The following is a 19,859-nucleotide window of genomic DNA, read 5'->3' as shown; positions in this document are numbered from 1 at the left end:
TGACCTGGGCCTTTGGCGTGGATCCTGCTCCTGTGTTTCTCAAACGTTCTCATGGATAAGCATCACCAGAAGGGCTTGTTAACACACAGGCCTCCGGGCCCCACCCACAAAGGTCACTTACTATTCAGTGGGTCTGGAGTTGGGCCCAGGAATTTGCATTTATTACAAATTCCCAGCTGCTGCTGGCCCCCAGCCCACACTTTGAGAGGTCCCATCCTATAGCCCCAGGCCCTTGCTGGTTTTCAAGATCTGATCCTGTTAACGGAAGTGGATGGAGGTGGTTTCCATCGTGTGTGCTGAGCTCCCTCCTTCCTTTTTCCCAGCGGCTGCTGGTGTGGCAGCTGGATGGATGGGGACACAGCTGTGGTACTTGGTGAGGCTGTTTCTGCACCACCAGCCACCTCTCAGTGTGAGCGGAGCCTTTTGTAGCCAGAGTTTGAGGGACCTCAGAACTCTTTTCATCTAACCCTTCACTGTAGAGATGAGAAGGATTGAAGCAAGTCTGTCAAGCAAATAAGTGGTGGGATTGAGAACAGACGTCATCTCTCAGCCCCAGGCAGGCTGCCTTCCTCCTCACCCCGGTGGCCCCAATTCCATGTGGTGGTTTTTTTTTTCTTTTTAGGTTTTTTGTTTTTGTTTTTGTTTTGCCTTCATTTCTCTCTCCCTCCTGCCCCTCCCAACCGTCTGCAGTGACAGCTAAGGATGTGAGCTTTAGGGGAGCTGGTGGCAAGCTCAGACACAGCTGGTGGGCCCGAGTCCTTCCAGGTCCGGGATGACTCTGTTTGCACATCCTGTCCTGATGACTGTGTTTCATTGTCCCAGGCTGGTGGTGGCAGTGGAGGAGGCCTTCATCCACATCCAGCGTCTCCAGGCCGAGGAGCAGCAGAAGGCGCCAGGGGAGGTGATGGACCCCAGGGAGGCCGCCCAAGCCATCTTCCCCTCCATGGCCCGGGCTCTGCAAAAGTACCTGCGTACCACGCGGCAGCAGCACTACCATAGCATGGAGAGCATCCTGCAGCACCTGGCCTTCTGCATCACCAACAGCATGACCCCAAAGGTGCGCCTTGTCACTACGCGTGGGAGTCCCATTGTGGGGCGATAAAAGTCAAAGGCTTCTCTGAAGCACCAACCAGGAAGAATTAGCGATTCTCACTTCTTCGATTGTGTTTTGGTGCAGTTGTTTTTTAGATGTGCCGTTTGAAGGCCTCTAGAGTCAAGCAGAGGAGAAAGAGTTTCGCTTGACTATACAGGTAGTTAGGGGGACTCGGGGTGTGGTGGGTGTCTGGAGCCAAGTTGATGCATTCTAACCTGGGTCCTCCACCAGCTAGTTGGGAGACCTTGGGCCAATAGCTTAACGGCTCTGTGCCTCAGTTTTCTAATCTGTAAATTGGGGATAATGCTAATGCCTGCCTCATTGGGTTGTGAGAACTGAGTTCGTTCACGTGAATTCCTGAACGCAGTGCCTGTTGTAAGGTCTGAATAAATGGCTCTTATTATTAGCGGTACACACGATGCCATCTCTTTGTTTTTGGATGTTGTGGCATTAGTTTTACTGAATGGTTTTTTGGTGTATGATGAGCTCACTTTTAGGGCTATTAAAAAAACAGTCATGTATCTCATAAAGGGGTGTGGTCGGAGGCAAAATGGAGTAAGGGTTTTGCAAATGACCTCTCTAAGAAAAGAAGTGGGTTTAAATTCTGGCTCCACCATTTAATTGGTTTGTGGCTTTGCATAAGTTACTCTGCACTTCTTTCCTCTTTTATAAAATGGGGATAATAACAGTGTCAGCCTCATAGGGTTGTTGTGTGAGAATTATATTATATATGGCAACATGACATAGAAATCAAGTGGTAGAAAGTAAGTGAGCTTGGCATGTAGCACACCTGTAATATTTGGCAGCTGTTATTATTAGTATGGACCTGTGTTCATACATTGTCCTGTACAGGTACAACTGCTGTTACATTGTCACTAACCAATATCAACCCTTGAGAAAGCAATACAGAAACATTCAGTAAGAAACTGTAAGATTTTCCATATTCCTTGACTCTCCTAGAAAAAATATTCAGCACAGTCAGATGATTTTTGCAAAATAATCTGTAATAACTCCAATTTGGAAATAACTTAAAAATAGAACAGTGGCTTATTAATTATGGTATATCACTTATTGAACCATGAAAAAATCTTTGTTAGAATATTAAGTTACAAAAAGCAGAATACAAAAAAGTGTGGACACTGTGGTTGCAAATAAGTACAGTATGTCTGCATGTGCAAAGGGATAGCTTTTACCATGAACAGAAGCAGTTCTTTTTCTTTTTTTCAAGATTTTGTAGTTTCCCAGTTGTTTTCTTTTTCATTTAAATAATGTATAATTTTCTGAATTAAAACTAATATTCTCTTGGGCCGGCTGAGTCGCTCATTGGTTAAAGCTTGGGAGCGCAAGCTCTGAGCAGCAGGGCCGCCGGTTCGGATCCCACATAGGCTAGTGATGCTGTGCCCTCTACAGCTAATGTGGTGAACAACAGCTAGACCTGGAGCTGGGCTGCAGTGGGGCTGCAGTGCGCTGCCGTAAGCTACCATGAATGGCCGGCAGCCGGTGTGAGCAACCGGCAGCCGGTGAGGGCCACCATGAGCGGCTGATGGCTGGCAACCGATGTGCCTCAGCTGGGAGGAGTGCAATGATCACAATACCAACATGGGCCAGTGAAGCGGTGTCCTCCATAACTAGACTGAAGAACAATAAGACAGCAACTTGTCTGTTCCCCTTCCCCAATTCCCCAACGCTGTTCCCTCCCCCAATTCCCCAATTAAAAAGAAAAAAAATCTTTAAAAAAATAAAAAAATAAATAACATTCTTGGTGGATAGTGCTGTAGTGAACATAGGGCTACATATATCTTTACAAATAAATGTTTTCAAATTGTTCAGGTAGTTACTCAGAAGAGGGATTGCTGGGTCGTATGGTAATTCTATTATTTTTTTGAGGAGCATTCATACTGTTTTCCATAGTAGCTGTGCCAATTTGCATTCCCACCAGTGGTGTATGAGGGTTCCTTTTTCCCTACATCCTCTCCAATACTTGTTATTACTTGTCGTGTTGATGATAGCCATTCTAATAGGTATGAGGTGGTATCTCATTGTGGTTTTGATTTGCATTTCCCTAATATCTAGTGAAGCTGAGCATCTTTTCATATATTTGTTGGCCGTTTATATGTCTTCTTGGGAGAAGTGTCTGTTTACGTCCTGTGCCCATTTTGTAATTGGATTGCTTGTTTTTTTTTGTTGCTGAGTCATATCAGTTCTTGGATATTAGCCTCTTATAACTTGTTTGCAATATCTTCTCCCATTTGGTTGGTTGCCTTTTTATTTTGTTGATGGTTTCTTTTGCCGTGCAGAAGCTTTTCAGTTTGATATAGTCCCATTCGTTTATTTTTGCTTTTACTTCCCTTGCCTTTGAGGTCAAATTCATGAAATCCTCTCTAAGATCAAGGTCCATAAGTTTAATACCTATGTTTTCTTTGATGTATTTTATCGTTTCAGGTCTTATATTTACATTTAGGCCTTTGATCCATTTTGAGTTAATTTTTGTGTATAGTGACCAGTAGCAGTCTAGTTTCATTCTTTTGCTTGTGGCTTTCCAGTTCTCCCAGCACCATTTATTAAAGAGGCTTTCTTTTCTCCATTGTATGTTTTTGTCTCCTTTATCGAAAATTATTAGCCCATATATATGTGGGTTTATTTCTGGAAACAGCCAAAGTGTCCTTTGATAGCTGATTAGGTCAAGAAGATGTGGTACATATACACAGTGGAACACTACTCTGCCGTAAGAAACGATCTGAAATAGTGCCATTTGCAACAAAATGGATGGATCTTGAGAATATCATACTAAACAAAATAAATCAGATGGAAAAAATCGAGAACCATATGATTCCACCCTTATGTGGGATTTAAAACTGAAGGCAACAAACGAACAAGGCAAACAAGCAAGCAAAAACTCATAGGCACAGACAACAGCGTGGTGGTTACCAGAGGGCAAGGGGGGTAGGGGAGGTAGAAAAGGATAAAAGGGGTCCAATATATGGTGACGGAAGGGGATTTGACTATGGGTGGTGAGCATAGAATGCAATATCCAGATAATGTGTTATAGAATTGTACACTTGAAACCTATATCATTTTATTAACCAATGTCACCCCAATAAGTTTAATAAAATTTTAAAAATAATAATATTTGTATAAAAATCCAAACATTAAATAAAAGTACTATGTACAAAGTGAAGTTTCATTTCCCTAGCCCAGGGGTCGGCGAACTTTTGAGACAGAAGAACCGCCAGGGGTCAGCAAACTGCGGCACGTGAGCCACAGGCTCTGAAGTAAAATTGAAAATGAAAATAAAACTATCATAGTTTCACTTATAAAATTTATAAAGGATATTATTCACATAATGGTGGTTATGTAAAAATATATTTATGGCTCTCGAATAATTTTTAAATTGTTGTGAGGGACAGGATTGGCTCTTCTAGGGGTCGGCAAACTTTTGAGACGGAACGTACCCAAAGTGCTGCATGTGGCTCGCGAGCCGCAGTTTGCTGACCCCTGGTCTAGCCCAACAGTTCTTACTGACAGGGAGTGGTGTGTGTGTTCTTTCTGGGGTGTGTGTGTATGTGTGTGTGTGTATGTATGTACATGCATGCGCGTGCGTGTTTAAAGCAGAAATGGGGGAAAAACTGGGATCTCATACCTGTATATATAGTTTGGAAACATGCTTTACTCACTTTAAACCCTCTCTTGGCTCATTCCATTGAATACTGTGATTTTGTGATTTGTTTAACTGATTGCCTCTTGATACACATTTGGGTTAAGATCTTGCATTAGTCTAAACGGGGGATTGGCTGTTTTTGTTAATCAGTTTTATTGGAACGCAGCCACACCCTTTTATTTACATATCTTCTCTGGCCGCTTTCTTTCTCCACGGGTGGAGCAGTTGTGACAGAGTATGGCTTGCAAAGCCAAAAATATTTACAGTTAGAGAAAACTTTGCCAATCGCTGGCCTAAACAGTGTTGATGTGACTATCTCTTTTACTATGTTTTCGTGCATTGGTGCAAGTATTTCTGAAGGATAAATTTTTAGTCAAGGAAGAGCTGGATCAAAGGTATAGATCTGCCAGGTTGTCCTTGTAAGGGGTGTGACTGTTTTACACATTTGCCTCTGGGACATGAGACTGTTTTTGTCCCCACACACATCACAGCATTGGGTGTTACCATTCTTTTTAATCATTGCCCATCTAAGAGTTGGAAAATAATTTTTTATTATTTGAATTCATATTTCTTTAATTATTGTGATAGAACATCTTTCATATGTTAATTTTCTATTCTATAAATTATTTTATTCATTGTATTTCTCTCCTTGTTGAGTTATTTTTCTTATGATTCATAGGAGCTATTTCTTTTTTTTTTAATTAGAATTTATTGAGGTGACAATGGTCAACAAAACTACATGGGTTTCAAGTGTACAATTCTATAATACATCATCTATATATTGCATTATGTGTTCACCACCCAGAGTCAGTTCAGGAGCTATTTTTATATTAGAAGTGTGTTTTGTCCTAGAGGCACAGCTCTACATTCTGCCTTAAAATATATGCTTACAGGTCAGAGCTACTGTACCTGGGAGCCGCAGTGAGGGGTGGGTGGAAGTGGATACCACTTAGAAACTGTCCTTGACCTGTGTCTAGCTAGAACCAGAGTGATTTCTATCTGTTTCACTGGCTCATTCTTTCTCTCAGCTAAATCACTATATTTATTGACATAATACACATGCTATTGAGCTTCTTAAATGTGCCAGACACATTGGAAATTCAAATTTAAAAACAATTCCTGCCCTCCAGAATAAAATCTAGTGGGGCGCAGATAAGCAAGTCAGCCGTCATTGTTCAGAACACAAAATGTCACACAGGAGTCCTGCCGATGATTATAGGCACTTAATCATAGGGCGCATTAATTTGAGAGGTTCAGGGTGTGGTCTAGGAAGATTTAAAGGGCCAGGAGGAATCTGCTGAGGGACTACATCTGCAGGATGAGCAGCATTGGGGGGAGGGGGTCAGAGAGCTCCCAAGGAGCTAAGCACTACTGCATCTGAGAACTCCTGCGAGGGGAAGTGAACGTGGGGTCTAGCCATCCCTTGGACTTGCCACGTGCACAGTCGATCCAACATAAAAACCATCGCTCTCATTGGTTGGATTTCCCTGGTGCCATTAGATGGTTAGAGTTAACCATTTCATCCTTATAGCAGCCCTGTGAGTTAGGCGCTGTTATCTCCACTTGTAGAGAGGTGAAAGGGCTTGTCCAAAGTCACACAACCAGTCAGTGGGTGAGCATGCATTTTTGTGCATGCAGGTGTACCCCTTTATTTCTTCAGCTCATATTTCCAAGGTGCTTCTCTGTGCCCAGCCCTTGACCTGAGCTTTCAGTGTAGGAGAAGGCACACCTGCAAACAGGTGCAAGCAGGGGCCTTAGTGACGGTGCCGGGCCAAGAGTGGTATCAGTCACCTGTGTGTTTACCACCATTTTCACCCTCTGGTTGGAGGTTGGCAAAGGAGAATGAGGGAGTCCAAGGGGTCTTCCACACCAGCTGTAACCCAACCGTGAGGGTCTGATGGGAATTCGGCGTGATGAGCTGGGCTCTGTCATGGTGTACAGGGACTGTGGTTTTCATTGAGGTAAGAAGGGATGGGAGCGCTGCTCTGGGAGCTGGGTGTCTGTCCCCTAACAGCCTTTCTCCTCTCCTTTCAGGCCTTCCTAGAACGTTACCTCAGCGCAGGCCCCACCCTGCAGTATGACAAGGAGCGCTGGCTGTCCACACAGTGGAGACTCGTTAGTGATGAGGCTGTGACAAACGGCTTACGGGATGGGATGGTTTTCGTCCTCAAATGCTTGGACTTCAGCCTCGTCGTCAATGTGAAGAAAATTCCATTCATCGTGCTCTCGGAAGAATTCGTAGACCCCAAATCTCACAAATTTGTCCTGCGCTTACAGTCTGAGACGTCAGTTTAAAAGTTTTATATTTGTGGCTTTATTAACAAAAAAAAAAAGAAGAATATATATAGAGATATATATATGTATACCAGAGGGGCATCTTTGTTTTCAATTGTTCTTCGTTGCTGACTAAGGCTGGCAGATGATAGACCAGTGTCCTTTGACCACCTGCACTTTATTTGGAAGGAAGCAGGGGTTGTCCGCCCCGGGAAAAGGTGACTGAGGACATCTGGCTGTTGTGTATGGGACTTCTCAAGACGCGGGCCCCGGGCGTTCCTGCGACAGCTGTAACCAAAGCGGAGCTGGTGGTTCTTGGGAGCTTTGCCTTACAACAAGCAGACCCTGCCTTTCGTCCAGCACCCCACCCTCCTCTTGCGTCTGGTCGACCCACTCGTAGACTTTTAGGGGACACACGTGTATTCTGGTTCAGGAAACCAGACGCAACATGTCCCCGTACGTGTTTGTGTATGTAGATGACCAGGTCCACATCACCCACAGGATCCACGTGCCATTCTGGAATTGCCGGCCTCATCTTTGTTCATTGTTGCCTTAGGTTCTGCAGAGAAGGATTACAACCAAAAAAAAATGTGCACTATCAGTTGACAGCTTAATGATTTGAATCTGGGTTTTTTTCCCAAAAAGGAAACTTGCCTGCCCTGTTTGTGACCCTGCTTCCCTACTGGCCGGGAGAGCCCTTTGCTAACCCTGTGATTGGCGCTTGGCTCCACCTATCCAGCCCGCCCCAGTGCGCGCACATGCGCACATACACACAACCCGCTTGCTGGCCGCTGGCCAGGGAAGCCCAGCCTTCTTCAGAACTGCTGGGGATCTGGCTCTACGCATGTGCTCTTAGGCTCTGCACAGCCTCAGGTGGTCCCACAGATTGTTTGCAGAGGGAAGCGTGCGGGGAGGGCAAGCCAGCTAGAATGTCCCTTTTAGGCCCCAGCGGGAGCCCTCCCGTCCCACCTCTCCTCCCCCCTGCGCCCCACCGACCAGGGGGAAGACTGACACTGTGACTCTGGGACTGGCAGGTTCAGCTTGGAGACTCATTTCTCCCAAAGCTTCACAGCAAGCTGCCAGCAGTGGGAGACCAAACAGTGCCCACTGCAGTGCCAGCTGGTGCTGTCCAGTCTCTGATTTCTGACCACCGTCACTGTGCAACTCGTCACCTCTGCCACTTACTACCAGGGAAGGGCGTGTTTAGCCCCTGGTGTTGAAAATGCTTGTAGAGTTTGGTAAAGTGAGGAGAAAGAATGGGCAAACTGCAGAGTTTGCGGGAAGGAGAGTAGGGAGCCAGTCTTAGGGCTCAGAATGATTCATCCATGATCTGTTTCTTAAATGCAGCTGGTTGCTGTGAGCTTTCCCCTGGCCTGGGTTGTGGGTGGGGACCGTCCTAGAGGAGCCCAGTGCAGGGGAGTTCCCTGAGGAGCCACATCCTGACACCTTGGGGCGGGTCCCCTGTGCCTCTGTTGGCCTTCCTATATCTACAACACACCTTTCCAAAGTATTCACTCTTGCTTTTCCCAGGAAATTAGGGTACCATTCCCTTGCTTTAGTCAAGGATGACACTGTTAAAATGCTCTTTGTGTTCCCATACACCTTACTGGTTTATGCATTCCACGGGTGGCGTAGTGTTAGTGTATCATTTTTTAAATCAAAATTGGTGTTGGATATTTGCAATATATCTGTACCTGAAAAATTAAATAGTGTTCTTGAATCAACAGCCTTCAGGTAAAAAAAAAAGATGTGTTGGGCAAGGAGGAAGGGGAAACCAGTCAGAGCGGCGTGGAGCCAAGATGTACTATTATATTTAACTACATGGTTCTGTTGATAGAAAAACACACACCATGTAACCATGGTGCTTTTTGTTCCCTCTTAGTTTTTGCCTGTAGGTCCCTTCAAACTGCACATTCCTTAGGATGATGTCTTTCTCAGGAAATATATTTTGGGAGATAGGGCAAGGGAGGGTAAATGTCTATAAGACTTTGGCTGCGTAAAGGTAATAATGTCCCAGACTAAATGTGTCACAGGCTGCTGCGTCAGGAACACAGCAGTAGAAGTGCCATAAAAGTCTATACGTATGGTTCATAATGACGCTCATTGTCAGCATTCTGAAATCCTGTGTTTTCAACCCTGTCTGAAGTTACCCATCCAGAAGGGGTTAAGGTGGATTGTTTGCTTTGGTGTATACACCCCAGCAGGGTGAAGAAAGGTTTAACTTAAGGAATATATTCTCTCTACCCCTTTCTCCCTTGCCCAGTCTTGGCATAGGACAATGTCAGACTTTCTGAAATTATTGTTTCTGTTTTAAATTGAGTACCAGTATTTTTTTACACTGACTTTGTACTGACTCCTTTTTGGAAGAATACCAAAATAAAATGCAGGATCTTTATAAAGGCTTTACACGTTCAGACTCTTCCTAGCTTGAATTACTGGTGCAGTGGGAACGATGTAAGTGGCATTAAAATGTTTAAGGTTTCAGAAAGCTGCATCCCATAGTTGAACACAGTGCGTTTTTATTTCAGTTCTTGGAACCGATAGGCTATTCTTCTTAAAAGGGGATAACTGTGCCCTGGGGTTAGGAGAATATGGTATAGATATGGTCATTAGAGGAGACAGGATTTCATTTGCCTTAAATGTTTATAGATTTTCTATAACTTTCAACCTAAGTTGTTAAAATGTGAACGTTACATGTTAGAGAGTAGAAGAACTGAATGAGCAAAACATATCTGAGGTTGCTCTCTTGCCGGGCGGTGTTTTAACCAGTACATAACTTTTGTCCTTAAGTACATCCTTTTGAAAGTAATGACCATTTTTAATCATCCATGAACTGAATGTTAAAAGTCTGCATTCTTAGAGTTGGAAGAGATTTTAAGGTGTTGTAGCCTATCCATTCTTTGCCTTATCAGTTAAGTTGAAAAACGTACTACTTTTGCTAAAGATCATAAAGTAAACCCTACAGAAAATGCTTGATCAGTTTTTTGCCCAGCTGTCATCATCTCCCTTTCTCCCTCTCTGCCCTTTCTTTCCAAATCTACAGACAGGACAAATTTTGTACAGCAAATGGTAAAAGGTAAAAGACATGTGTCGTGCGTGTGTGTGTATGTGTGTGTGTGTGTGTGTGTGTGTGTGTGTGTGTGTCGTGTTGCAGCTCATTGCCGGAGCTTGGACCTCCTTTTCCGTGGGGAGATTGTGGCTTTGCTGGTGTGTGTCCGAAAGGGATGAGGTGCTCCCTGCTCTTCACCATAGTCGGTGGTAGTCGAGTACCCTCATTCTTGTATCTCCTCTTCACTTCTGAGTGCACGGATTTAGATAAAGCTGTAGCTCTGTGGCACGCCACGAGCTTGTTGGGCTGACAGAAATCTATTCCCCTCCCCGTCCTCACCCCTGCCCCTAGGAGAGGGAGTGTTCCCGCCTCTCTGTGAAACCAATAAAATCAGGTCCTTAGTTTGCTCTCTTCTATCTCGGTCCTGCTATGTAAGGCTTCCCAAACAGGTGCATATTTGTTTGTGGTTATGTGCTTCCGTGTATATGAGCATTTCTCTCGAGTGTATATTACCGGATGGACAGCATGTTTATATGTTAGACATCTGAACGTCTGTGTTATCTGTAGCGGATGGGTGTGTATCTCCGTAGATAACTTGTGTGTTTATATGCATGAAGGTGTATGTGTTTCTGTAGTACGTATGCCATATGTTGGAGAGGTATCCTAATCACACCCATCTTTGGGGAAGTGACTCTAAAGCCGGTGGCTTCTTCCTCCCCTCCTTTATCCCTTTCCCTCAGCTACACTGGCTCCTCCCCAGGAGTAAAGGGCTTTAGCACAGAAATGTCTATCGGAGCCTGCTGTCCTGTAGGCGGGCCCATGAGACTGTTGTCTCAAGACCATTTGACCTGCAAACAGCAAGAAACAGAGACAGAAAGGTCAAGTTCTAGGATAATTACTGCTCCAACTTCATTACCTTGGAAGCCTTACTGTCTTTTCTCAATATAACTTAAAAGCTGAACTTCATTGAGGAAAAAAAAAAGATTGGTTACTGAAAGTAGCACAGAAATAGTAACACAATATTTAAATAGTTCTGCAGCAGAGACCCTGTGATTGTAAAGTGATGTGAAGCGTTTCTGGGGAACCTTTGTGCTTTATGGATCTTGTTACAAAAAAAATTGATCACTACTGTGAATTTACTGCTATGTAACCTTGTGGTCATATTCCATTATAAATAAAATAATGAATTGTTCTTACGCCCATAGCACAGTTCTTGGATGGTATTCCGTGCAGTAGTGAATTGAGCTAGTTAAACCCTGTGTGGAAATCACTGCATTGAGCTTTCACCAAGTGGATGGTCAGAAAATTTAGATTTCAGATTACGTTGTTGACAAGACATATTCTAATCAAAGAAGAGAGAGAAGGGTCCTAACACATATTTATCAGGCATATGTTAGTTACTGTTCTAGACAACTGTGCTTTCCTTACATTGCTTTAAGGTAGGGTTCTCTCAACTGACAGGTGAGGAAAAGAATGCTCAGAGGAATGGACTTGCCCAAGGTCTCATGGCTAGTAAATGGAATTGCACATCTAATGTTTGGTTCCAATCCCTCTGTCACTGTACCTTGAGGTATGATCTAAGTGATTTGGCATTTTGGGATGTAGGGGAGGGATTTGAGGACACCTTGAATCAGAACCTGGGTTGGGGGTTTCGTTGGCGGTGGAATCTCTTTCACTTTGGGTTTGCCCCACAGGTATAGCACCATTGGGAGCTTCCCCACCGAGTTTGCAGATTTCTTAGAATTTTCAATGAAAAGTATCTGAGAAGCCTCCCCACCCCCACCTCCCCAGGAAAACCAGCACTGCCAGTTTCTCACCTGCTGTAAGACCCGGGGGCTGTTGCTCTGACAGCCATCCTCTGCCTTTGCCGCTCCCTGTTGGCTTGGGCAGGTTTGCGCCTTGGGCCTTGGTCACAGGGAGGTGCGCAGGCCCTGAGCTGGTCTCCTCCTGAGCTGAGGAAGCCTCTTCCCGTGCTATGTCACCATTATGTCCCCGTTTGGGGCGGAAGGGACTGCCTGCAGACCCGGCTGGGAGGTTTGGAGCTGGAGTCCTTGGCCTCACACCCTGACATGTTCTCAGCAGGCTCTTTGCATCCACTGATTTCCCTCAAAGAGTTTTAAAGAACAGACATAAAATAGGACTCTGAAAAACGCTGTTTTTCTCTATTCCGGAGTCTGTTTTGGTTCAGCCGTGCATAAACTACCTTTTCCTCTCCTGCTGTTTGCTTTCAGTGGAAGACAAGAAAGGGAAGCCGGCACTCACACCACTCAGCATTGCTACTCATTAGGAATTAGGGCAAGTTTCAAAGGGTAGAAAAGAAAGCTAAAACTACTGAATACAATGAGATTTTAGGACTCTGTGAGTCCCTTTTACCAAGCCTTGTCTTATTTCTTAGATAATCCCATTTGTTTCACCTTAAAATAAGTCTCTTTAATGGGTTGTTTTAGAGCGTTCCCAACACAATAACAGATTCCTAACACCTGCACAAGCACAGTGACAACTTGGCGCTAAGAACTACAACTTCTATGTCTCTCTCAGCTTGAAAACATCAGTGTTCTGTCCTCAGTAGAAGAAAAACTCTTATCTTAAGCCTTGGGGACAAATGTGACGACCCCCCAGGCTTTTATCTTGAATGTCTTTGGTATTTCTTTTGGCACTGAATATTTGGATAAACATATTTGAATGTACAGTTGTCTGGACTAGATTTGTGTGGGTTTATATTTATCTGAGCTTTCCCGTGTGACATGAGATTTCATTCTGATGGAGCTCATCATTTAGGAGCTTCTAAACCCCCCAACGCCCAAAACCTAGGGAAGTTACATCTCTGAGGACCAGAGAATGTTGCTCAGAGATTTATGAGGGAACCTGGGAACCTGATCTGCGGGTGACAAGTCTAGTTCAACTCATGTTGTGTGGAATTTTCACAGTTGCGTGTCATTGCCTTTCCACGGGCCAGGTTATAGAAATAGCACTCCTGAGGTATAGAAATAATGGAATATTCACTTAATGTTGATCATCACTCTGGTTTTTTTTAAAGGGAGTACAAGAAAATTTAAACTTTGTTGAGAATTCCTTATTTTTATAATAGACTCACTGTAGGCTTCAATTAAATAGCAAACTCCTCTGGGGCCCCTAAAAGATGACACAATTAACCAAATATGATTTCCAAGCAGTTGTTTATAAGTATTAGATAAAGCGTCCAGCCAGGATAAGAGCAGGGGGTAGGTACTGGCTCCCTGGGGGTGAACGTAACGTGCCTTGGGGATGACCACTTCTTCAACCAGAATGCTAGCGAGAGGGCCAGAGAGGCCTGGCCCAGGTCTAATTCAGAGAGGTTTACTGGACAGTTGCTTTTGTGTTGAAAGAACTGTACGTTTCTGAATTTAGAATCCAGCGTCAACCCAGAAAGTTCAGGGACGAAACCATCTGTCTCTATCTGATGGAGCCATAACCATTTGTGCAAAGATGTGGCCTGGGGTCTTTTATGTTCTCACTTATTAGTCAGTACGGCACTTGGTAACCAGGAGGGCCAGTTTTGCTAACCAGCCTCTACTTGGTATCACCCTATGTGTATGATAAAGTCTGCATGGGATTTCCTGCACAAACTGGGTGGTGGGCTCTACTGGGACTTTGCAAACATGTACATGAAGAATGACACTGGCAGCAGCCATCTATCTGCACGAGGAGGCTTACCTACATTCATAAGGTTATGCTGTGAAACCTCCTCTCATTGTAACATCAGTGACAACGTTAGTATCTCGGAGGGACAGACTGTACCTGGCATCCAAGTCATTGTGTTCCCTTTTGGGTCCCCCATCCAATGAACTGTAAAACATGTTACATGTTACATTTTTTTTATACTGTAAAACTTGGAAAATAAACAGAAATCCCAAGTTGTATCTTGTTTCTTGTTTGCATGTGATTACGTCCATCTACAAAGTTTTACATTTTAGGGAACATTTTCACTCTTGCATGATTTTTATACCCTTTGAAAGACAACCTATCGAGTTTCTATGAAGCCCAAGACAATTCGGGTAGATTGAATAGGAAACTAGATTTGCCACTGTAACAAAAACTACAGGTTGCAATCATTTTACGGTCAAGAGAATATTTTATTTTATTTTATTTATTTTTATTTTTTTTAATTTTATTGGGGGATTGGGGAAGGGGAACTGTGTTGGAGAATTGGGGAAGGGGACCAGCCAAGTTGTTGTTCTTCAATCTTCGTTGTGGAGGGTGCCAGTTGCCACCTGGCTGCCCGTCGGCAGCTCGTGGCCTCTAAGCTCAAGGTGCTGTGTTCAATCTTAGTTGCGGGTGGGCATAGCCACCATCCCATGGGGGAGTCAAACCCGGCAGCCTTGTTGTTAGGAGAATGTCTCCCCATTTTAGCTGCCTCCCTGTGTTTGTTTCTATGTATTAGGTAGGGCTACTATGCCTCCCAGTCAGTATGGTGGCCTTATGTAGTAGGTGTCCTGTGGGACCCAGTGGTACAGTCTCCTTGGTCACCAGAGCCGGCTAGTCCAGGTTTGTCCCTTGTGTGGTTGTGTGTGCCTTCCTGTTGTAGTTGAGACTTGATTGTTGTTTGCACATCAATGGAAGGGATTGCCCCTCAGGCTGACTAGTTATTAGGACTGGCCGTGACTACAGTGGAGAAACTGTTGTGCAGAGGCAGACTGTACAGAGCACGGTTCACTGTAGCGGGGCTCTGGTGCCTGCCCAGTCTACCCTTTGGGTGTGTCGTCCCCAGAGACACCAAGTGATGCCCCTGCCCAGTCCAAAGCTGGTCACGGGAGCTGCCAGGCCCAGGGCCTCCTGGGAGGAGACCCACTGCAGGCTAAGTTCAGCCACAGTCTGTGCCCTGCCTGAGGCCACTTGGCATGAGCCACAAAGCAATACAGAAATGGCAGCATCCCACGCTGTACTTGGAGGTGTCTTGAGAGGCCAACTCGCGAACCAAGGACGGCTATCGCTATTGCTAATGCCAGGCTTAGGGCTGCTCATCCAGAGGTACGGGACATGCCAAAGTCAGATGCTGCTTGTTTGGTGTTTGTGAACCTTTGAGAGATTTTAGGAACGTCTGTGGCATAAGCCAAGGCAGGCCATTTATGTGGAAAAGCCACTGGAAGTGGGTTGGGTGTGCCGGAAAGTTGGGTGGGGGGTGGTCTCAGGGAATTACTAGGGCGGGACAGATGAAAGGTGGAGAATCAGATATGACATCTGCCTGCGTCTGCACACCAGATGGGGAGGGCTCAACAAAAAAACAATGGCTTCCTCCAGCCTCCTTCCAAGGAGAAAGCTGTCCCTCCAGCCTTCACCCTGAAGCTAGACAATTCAATTCCTCCCTGTATGTCCCTGTCATCTTTCAAGCTGCTGCCCCAGTGCTGGAGCTCAGAGCGAGTGAGTCCATCAGTGACTAAGTTTGTGCACAGGTCTTTTAAGAGGAGCACCTGGAAGTGCAACCACCCTCTGTCTCACTTAACCACAGTCTCTGCTGATTTTCACAGACAGAAATTATGGGGACTTCTCTCCCCAGCACTGAAACCTTGTCCTATTGGTCTCCAGGTGGCTTCTTCTGTATATTGTAGTTACAGGGCTTTGATTCAGTTAGACTTCAGGCAAGTCTCAATAATAGTTGTTCTGTGGTTTAGTTGTAATTGATGTAGTCCTGAGAGGAGGTGAGCACAGAGTTTATGTACTCCGCCATCTTGACCGATCAAGAGAGTTTTAAATGAATAGATTACTGAAAATTAAATTATTGGGTTCTAAAACTTGGAAATGAAAGAGGCCTTTTGAGTAAATCGGCAAGTGGAGAAAAGATCTTTGAATCAAATACAGAGGGGAAAAACTCTCAGACCGTGTTTTGAGGGGGGTGAATATTGGATTGTTTTTGTGAGTAGCTTTGTAATTTAAGTTAAATTAATGCCTTATTTTAGATGGGTCTATTTAAAGAGAACTTGACTATTTGACAAAGAAATGTTAAAGCTTGCCTTCTGCTCCACTCAGCTATCTTTTCACCTGTACATAATGCTGATAGCTCTCAAAAATTCTTATCTGTTGCATGGACAGAGGTCAGAGAAAGCAATTGATTGGAAGATATTCATTGCATAGATCACTGATAGGCTGTTTTTCTGGGCCATCAGCCAAGATGTGCGCAATTTATACCTGCATAAACACTCTACTAGAGAAGAGATGAAATCTGTATATAGATGTAAACCAAAGAGTCTTGTCTTTTTCATTCATTACCAGTGATATGGCTATAGAATTTTAGAAGAGTTTTGAGACTATCAGATGATAAACTATCAGATGATGGAAGTGGAGTGAGGAATAGCAGGATGGCATCAGACAATGCCACTGCCTGCTCACCCAGGGCCAGGGACAAGGCCCATCATCAGTGGGTGGGGATGGGCAGCATCTCTGCTTTAAGAGAGACTTTGTCTTTTCGTTTTGGTGTCAAAGTGTCATGCAAGCATCTTCTAGTTGTACAGGCTAATGTTGACATGGACAATCAAAACTCTACTTGACGTGTGGGTGCACTCTCTGTGTTTACATCTGAATGTATTACTGCAGCTCTGGGAACTCATAATATTTCAGACAAAATGATGATGCATTTGTAGAACTGACATGAGATGCTCTAAACATTTTTCCTTTTCTACCTTCTTGCTCAGCTCTCCCACCTTACCCACTCATTTGTGCCTTCTGTGATCTTCGTGTGGTAACAGGCTTTCAAGTTCCATTGATTGACTATTTCAGTGAGGGAATGAATGAATGAGAACATGATGGCACACTTAATGCTGACACTATTGGCTATAACCTAATCATATATAATTAATTTAGGGGAATCATTGGGATTTGATGGAATACTAGGGTTATCATTAAGAATTCTAGTTCTCACTGCTCTAGAGAATTCAGGTTGATAAAATACCAGATTAATTCAAAAGGGTCTTTAACTTGCAAACATTTGGATCTGCAGATATATTAAAATAAGTGAACTGAAATTTAGGTGGCTATGGTCATTCTGTTCCATCTTTGCTCTTATCCCCTCGCCACTTTGCTTTATATCATGGCTATGTTTCTAGGGGATTTTGCTAACATGAGGAAAGAGAATATTCACACTGGAAACTTTCTCCCCCAGCCAAAGAGATTCAGTGTTCCTATTTCTTTAGCAATTGGCTAGCCTAAGCAAATCTGAACAGATGACAGACACTATGTTGCCAAAACTTCTTGGAATAAGATTGACTTTTAATAATTTCCAGCATATTCTTAATGGTACTAATAGCTGTCAAATTAGCTTAGCCTAGGTCTTAGAGAGTATTTAGTCAGACAAGATTTATTAATTACCTATCAGAACATAGGCACTGAGAATAGAACAGAATCAGCCAAAGCCTTTTCCCTAAGGTTACTTTCAGACTAACAGGGAGGAAGACATATACATGAAAGTACAATAAACTGTAGGTTCTGGAAGAGAACTCTGCTGGAGTACAGTGAGGGTTCCTTGGAGGAGGTGACCAATTTGCCTGGGGCATGAATGGAAAAGAGGCATCGAGTGTATGTTTCCTTACCCTTAAGGTAACATAGCCAAGCAGGAACAAGTGGGGTAGGATAGGCATTCCAGTAGAAGGAACAGCATGAACCAAGGCTTGGAGATGTTAAACAGGTAGGTAGCTTCCATCAACCTCAGGTTCTAAGAGTAGAGGGGGCAGGTGGTTGGGAGGTGTCATGAGAGAGAGAACTGATAAGTCAGACAAAAGGTAGCTCACATAGACCTCCAGTGCCTTGAAAAGAAAATTGGTTTTTACCCCATGTCAAACTTGGACCTGATCCCCTAGCTCGTTGCCAGTGGTGCGGATCTGACTTCTGTTAAAATAACAACTGGGTGCCATAATCCCAAATGAGGCCTTTGGACACCATCATTCCAAGATGGACGCTCCGTGTCTGCTACTAGACCCCAGCTAGTCCAGTGCTTTTCTAATCCTGAGTCCAGATATCGCCAGCATCATCACAACTCAGACTTTGCTTTCCTCAGATGGAGGGGATGCACTTCAAGAATTCTGGTTTTACAAGACCTACCCTGTTTCTCCTCTCCAACCTCCTACCCCACAGCCTGGACTCTACATTCGGCAGTCAAAAACCTTTCCATTAATAGCTCACTCTGTCGGCCCCTTAGTCTTCAAAAAAAAATTTTTAACACCTATTGAGAATAGAGAGCCATTGAAGAATTTTAAGCATGTGTGTAACAAGGTCAGTTATTCATTTTAGAGATATCTACTTGATTTCAGTGTGCAGGCTGGACTGGAGATGGAAGAGCAGTCAGAACCTTGCAGTAACCCAGGTGAGAGACTGTAAAAGCCTTGGTTACACAGTAAGAGTGAGTGAAGGAAAGAGGATGGGACTTGCCCCTGTCAGATGTGGAGCGGGGGACAAGAAAGTGGCTCTAAAGTTTCTGGCTTGAACACTGTTGGAGGGGGAGGCCCCTTCCCCATTGCTCTGCTTTTATGAAGAAGGACCTTCTCTAAATGCTGTTGGCCTTTTGCCCAGCTCTGATTTCTGTCCTGAGATGGAGAGTTACCTCCATCTGGTTTGTGGGCACAGCCATTTGCTCATGTTTCTTAGCATGAAGTCCAGCCTCCCTCTCCATTCTTGACCACTGAGAGGCTATGGCCTGGCCCTCTCTGCACATCCAGTTCCCTTGGTGGCCTGCACTTGGAGGCAGGAAGCTGGGAAACCCATTGTCCTCAGCTCTGGTCTCTAAATTACCGCTTCTCTGTGATAATAGTGTTGTTTTGAACTGCTGAATTTTGGACCTATTCTTTCAGTTGGTTCAGATCTCAGGAAAACAGGACTACTTTTGTTTGTTTGTTTGTTTTTTGGGGTTTTTTTTTAAAGATTTTATTGGGGAATTGAAGGAGGGGAACAGTGTTGGGGAACTGAGGAAGGGGAACAGCCAAGTTGTTGTCCTTCAATCTTAGTTGTGGAGGGTGCAGCTAGCTCAGCTCCAAGTCCAGTCTCCTTCCGACGCCTGTGGGCAGCTCATGGCCACTCAGCTCAAGGTGCTGTGTTCAATCTTACTTGCGGGTGGGCGTAGCCACCATCTCATGTGGGAGTCGAACCGGCAACCCTGTTGTTAGGAGCACATGCTCTCACCTGCCAAGCCATCCTGCCACCTGTTGGCAGCTCATGGCAGCTCATCTCGGGTGTAGCTCACTGGCCCATGTGGGAACCGAACTGGCAACCCTGTTGCTCAGAGCTCGCACTCTTAACCAACGGAGCCACTTGGCCGGCCCAACAGGGCTACTTTCTAAGGATGCCCCTTTAGAGCCTTAAGGCTGTGTTGATCTGAGATGCCTATGGTATATTCAGACAAAGCTGTCCAGGGGAGACAGTTGCAGTGAGGGGTTTAGAACTCAGGAGAGGCCTGGCTAGAGACAGATGGCACTGGAAGCTACGGGCTGGACGAGACGACCGAGGGGAGTGGAAAGAGCAATGGTTCCCAATCCTGGCTTAGGTCAGTTCCCAGACTCTTTGTAAAATGTTGATGGTGAGGCCCCAGCCTAAAATTGTGTTCAGGGCTGGTGACAGGTGCCTGTGTTTTCCAAAATAAGCTTATGATTCTGACACTCATGGAGCAGGGTTGAGATATCCTGGTGAGAGCAAGCTTGAGGACAGAGCCACGGGACCCACCAGCATTTAAGAGAGATGTGTGTGTCTGGGTGTGTCAGGATTGTCAATCACAGTGACCTATGACTGGTAACATTATTAATGGTACGAACTTCCCAGGCAATACAAAC

General features: G+C 44.7%; 1 protein-coding gene across 3 annotated transcripts in view; it reads left to right on the top strand.

Moving 5' to 3' along the window:
- Positions 1-9,420, top strand: part of VANGL1 (VANGL planar cell polarity protein 1) — a 54,549-nt gene extending 45,129 nt beyond the window's left edge. For all 3 annotated transcript variants that reach the window (XM_019661466.1, XM_019661468.1, XM_019661467.1), the window contains exons 7-8: positions 823-1,057; positions 6,786-9,420. In XM_019661466.1, coding sequence (XP_019517011.1) covers positions 823-1,057; positions 6,786-7,046 — 496 coding nt within the window. In that variant the 3' untranslated portion in view covers positions 7,047-9,420. The remainder of the gene's footprint in view (positions 1-822; positions 1,058-6,785) is intronic.
- The last annotated feature ends 10,439 nt before the right edge of the window (positions 9,421-19,859 follow it).

This window comes from Hipposideros armiger, unplaced genomic scaffold, assembly GCF_001890085.2.
Source record: "Hipposideros armiger isolate ML-2016 unplaced genomic scaffold, ASM189008v1 scaffold_349, whole genome shotgun sequence".
NCBI lineage: Eukaryota > Metazoa > Chordata > Mammalia > Chiroptera > Hipposideridae > Hipposideros > Hipposideros armiger.
The sequence above is the reverse complement of the archived record's forward strand: the minus strand, read 5'-3'. Positions and strand labels throughout refer to the sequence as shown.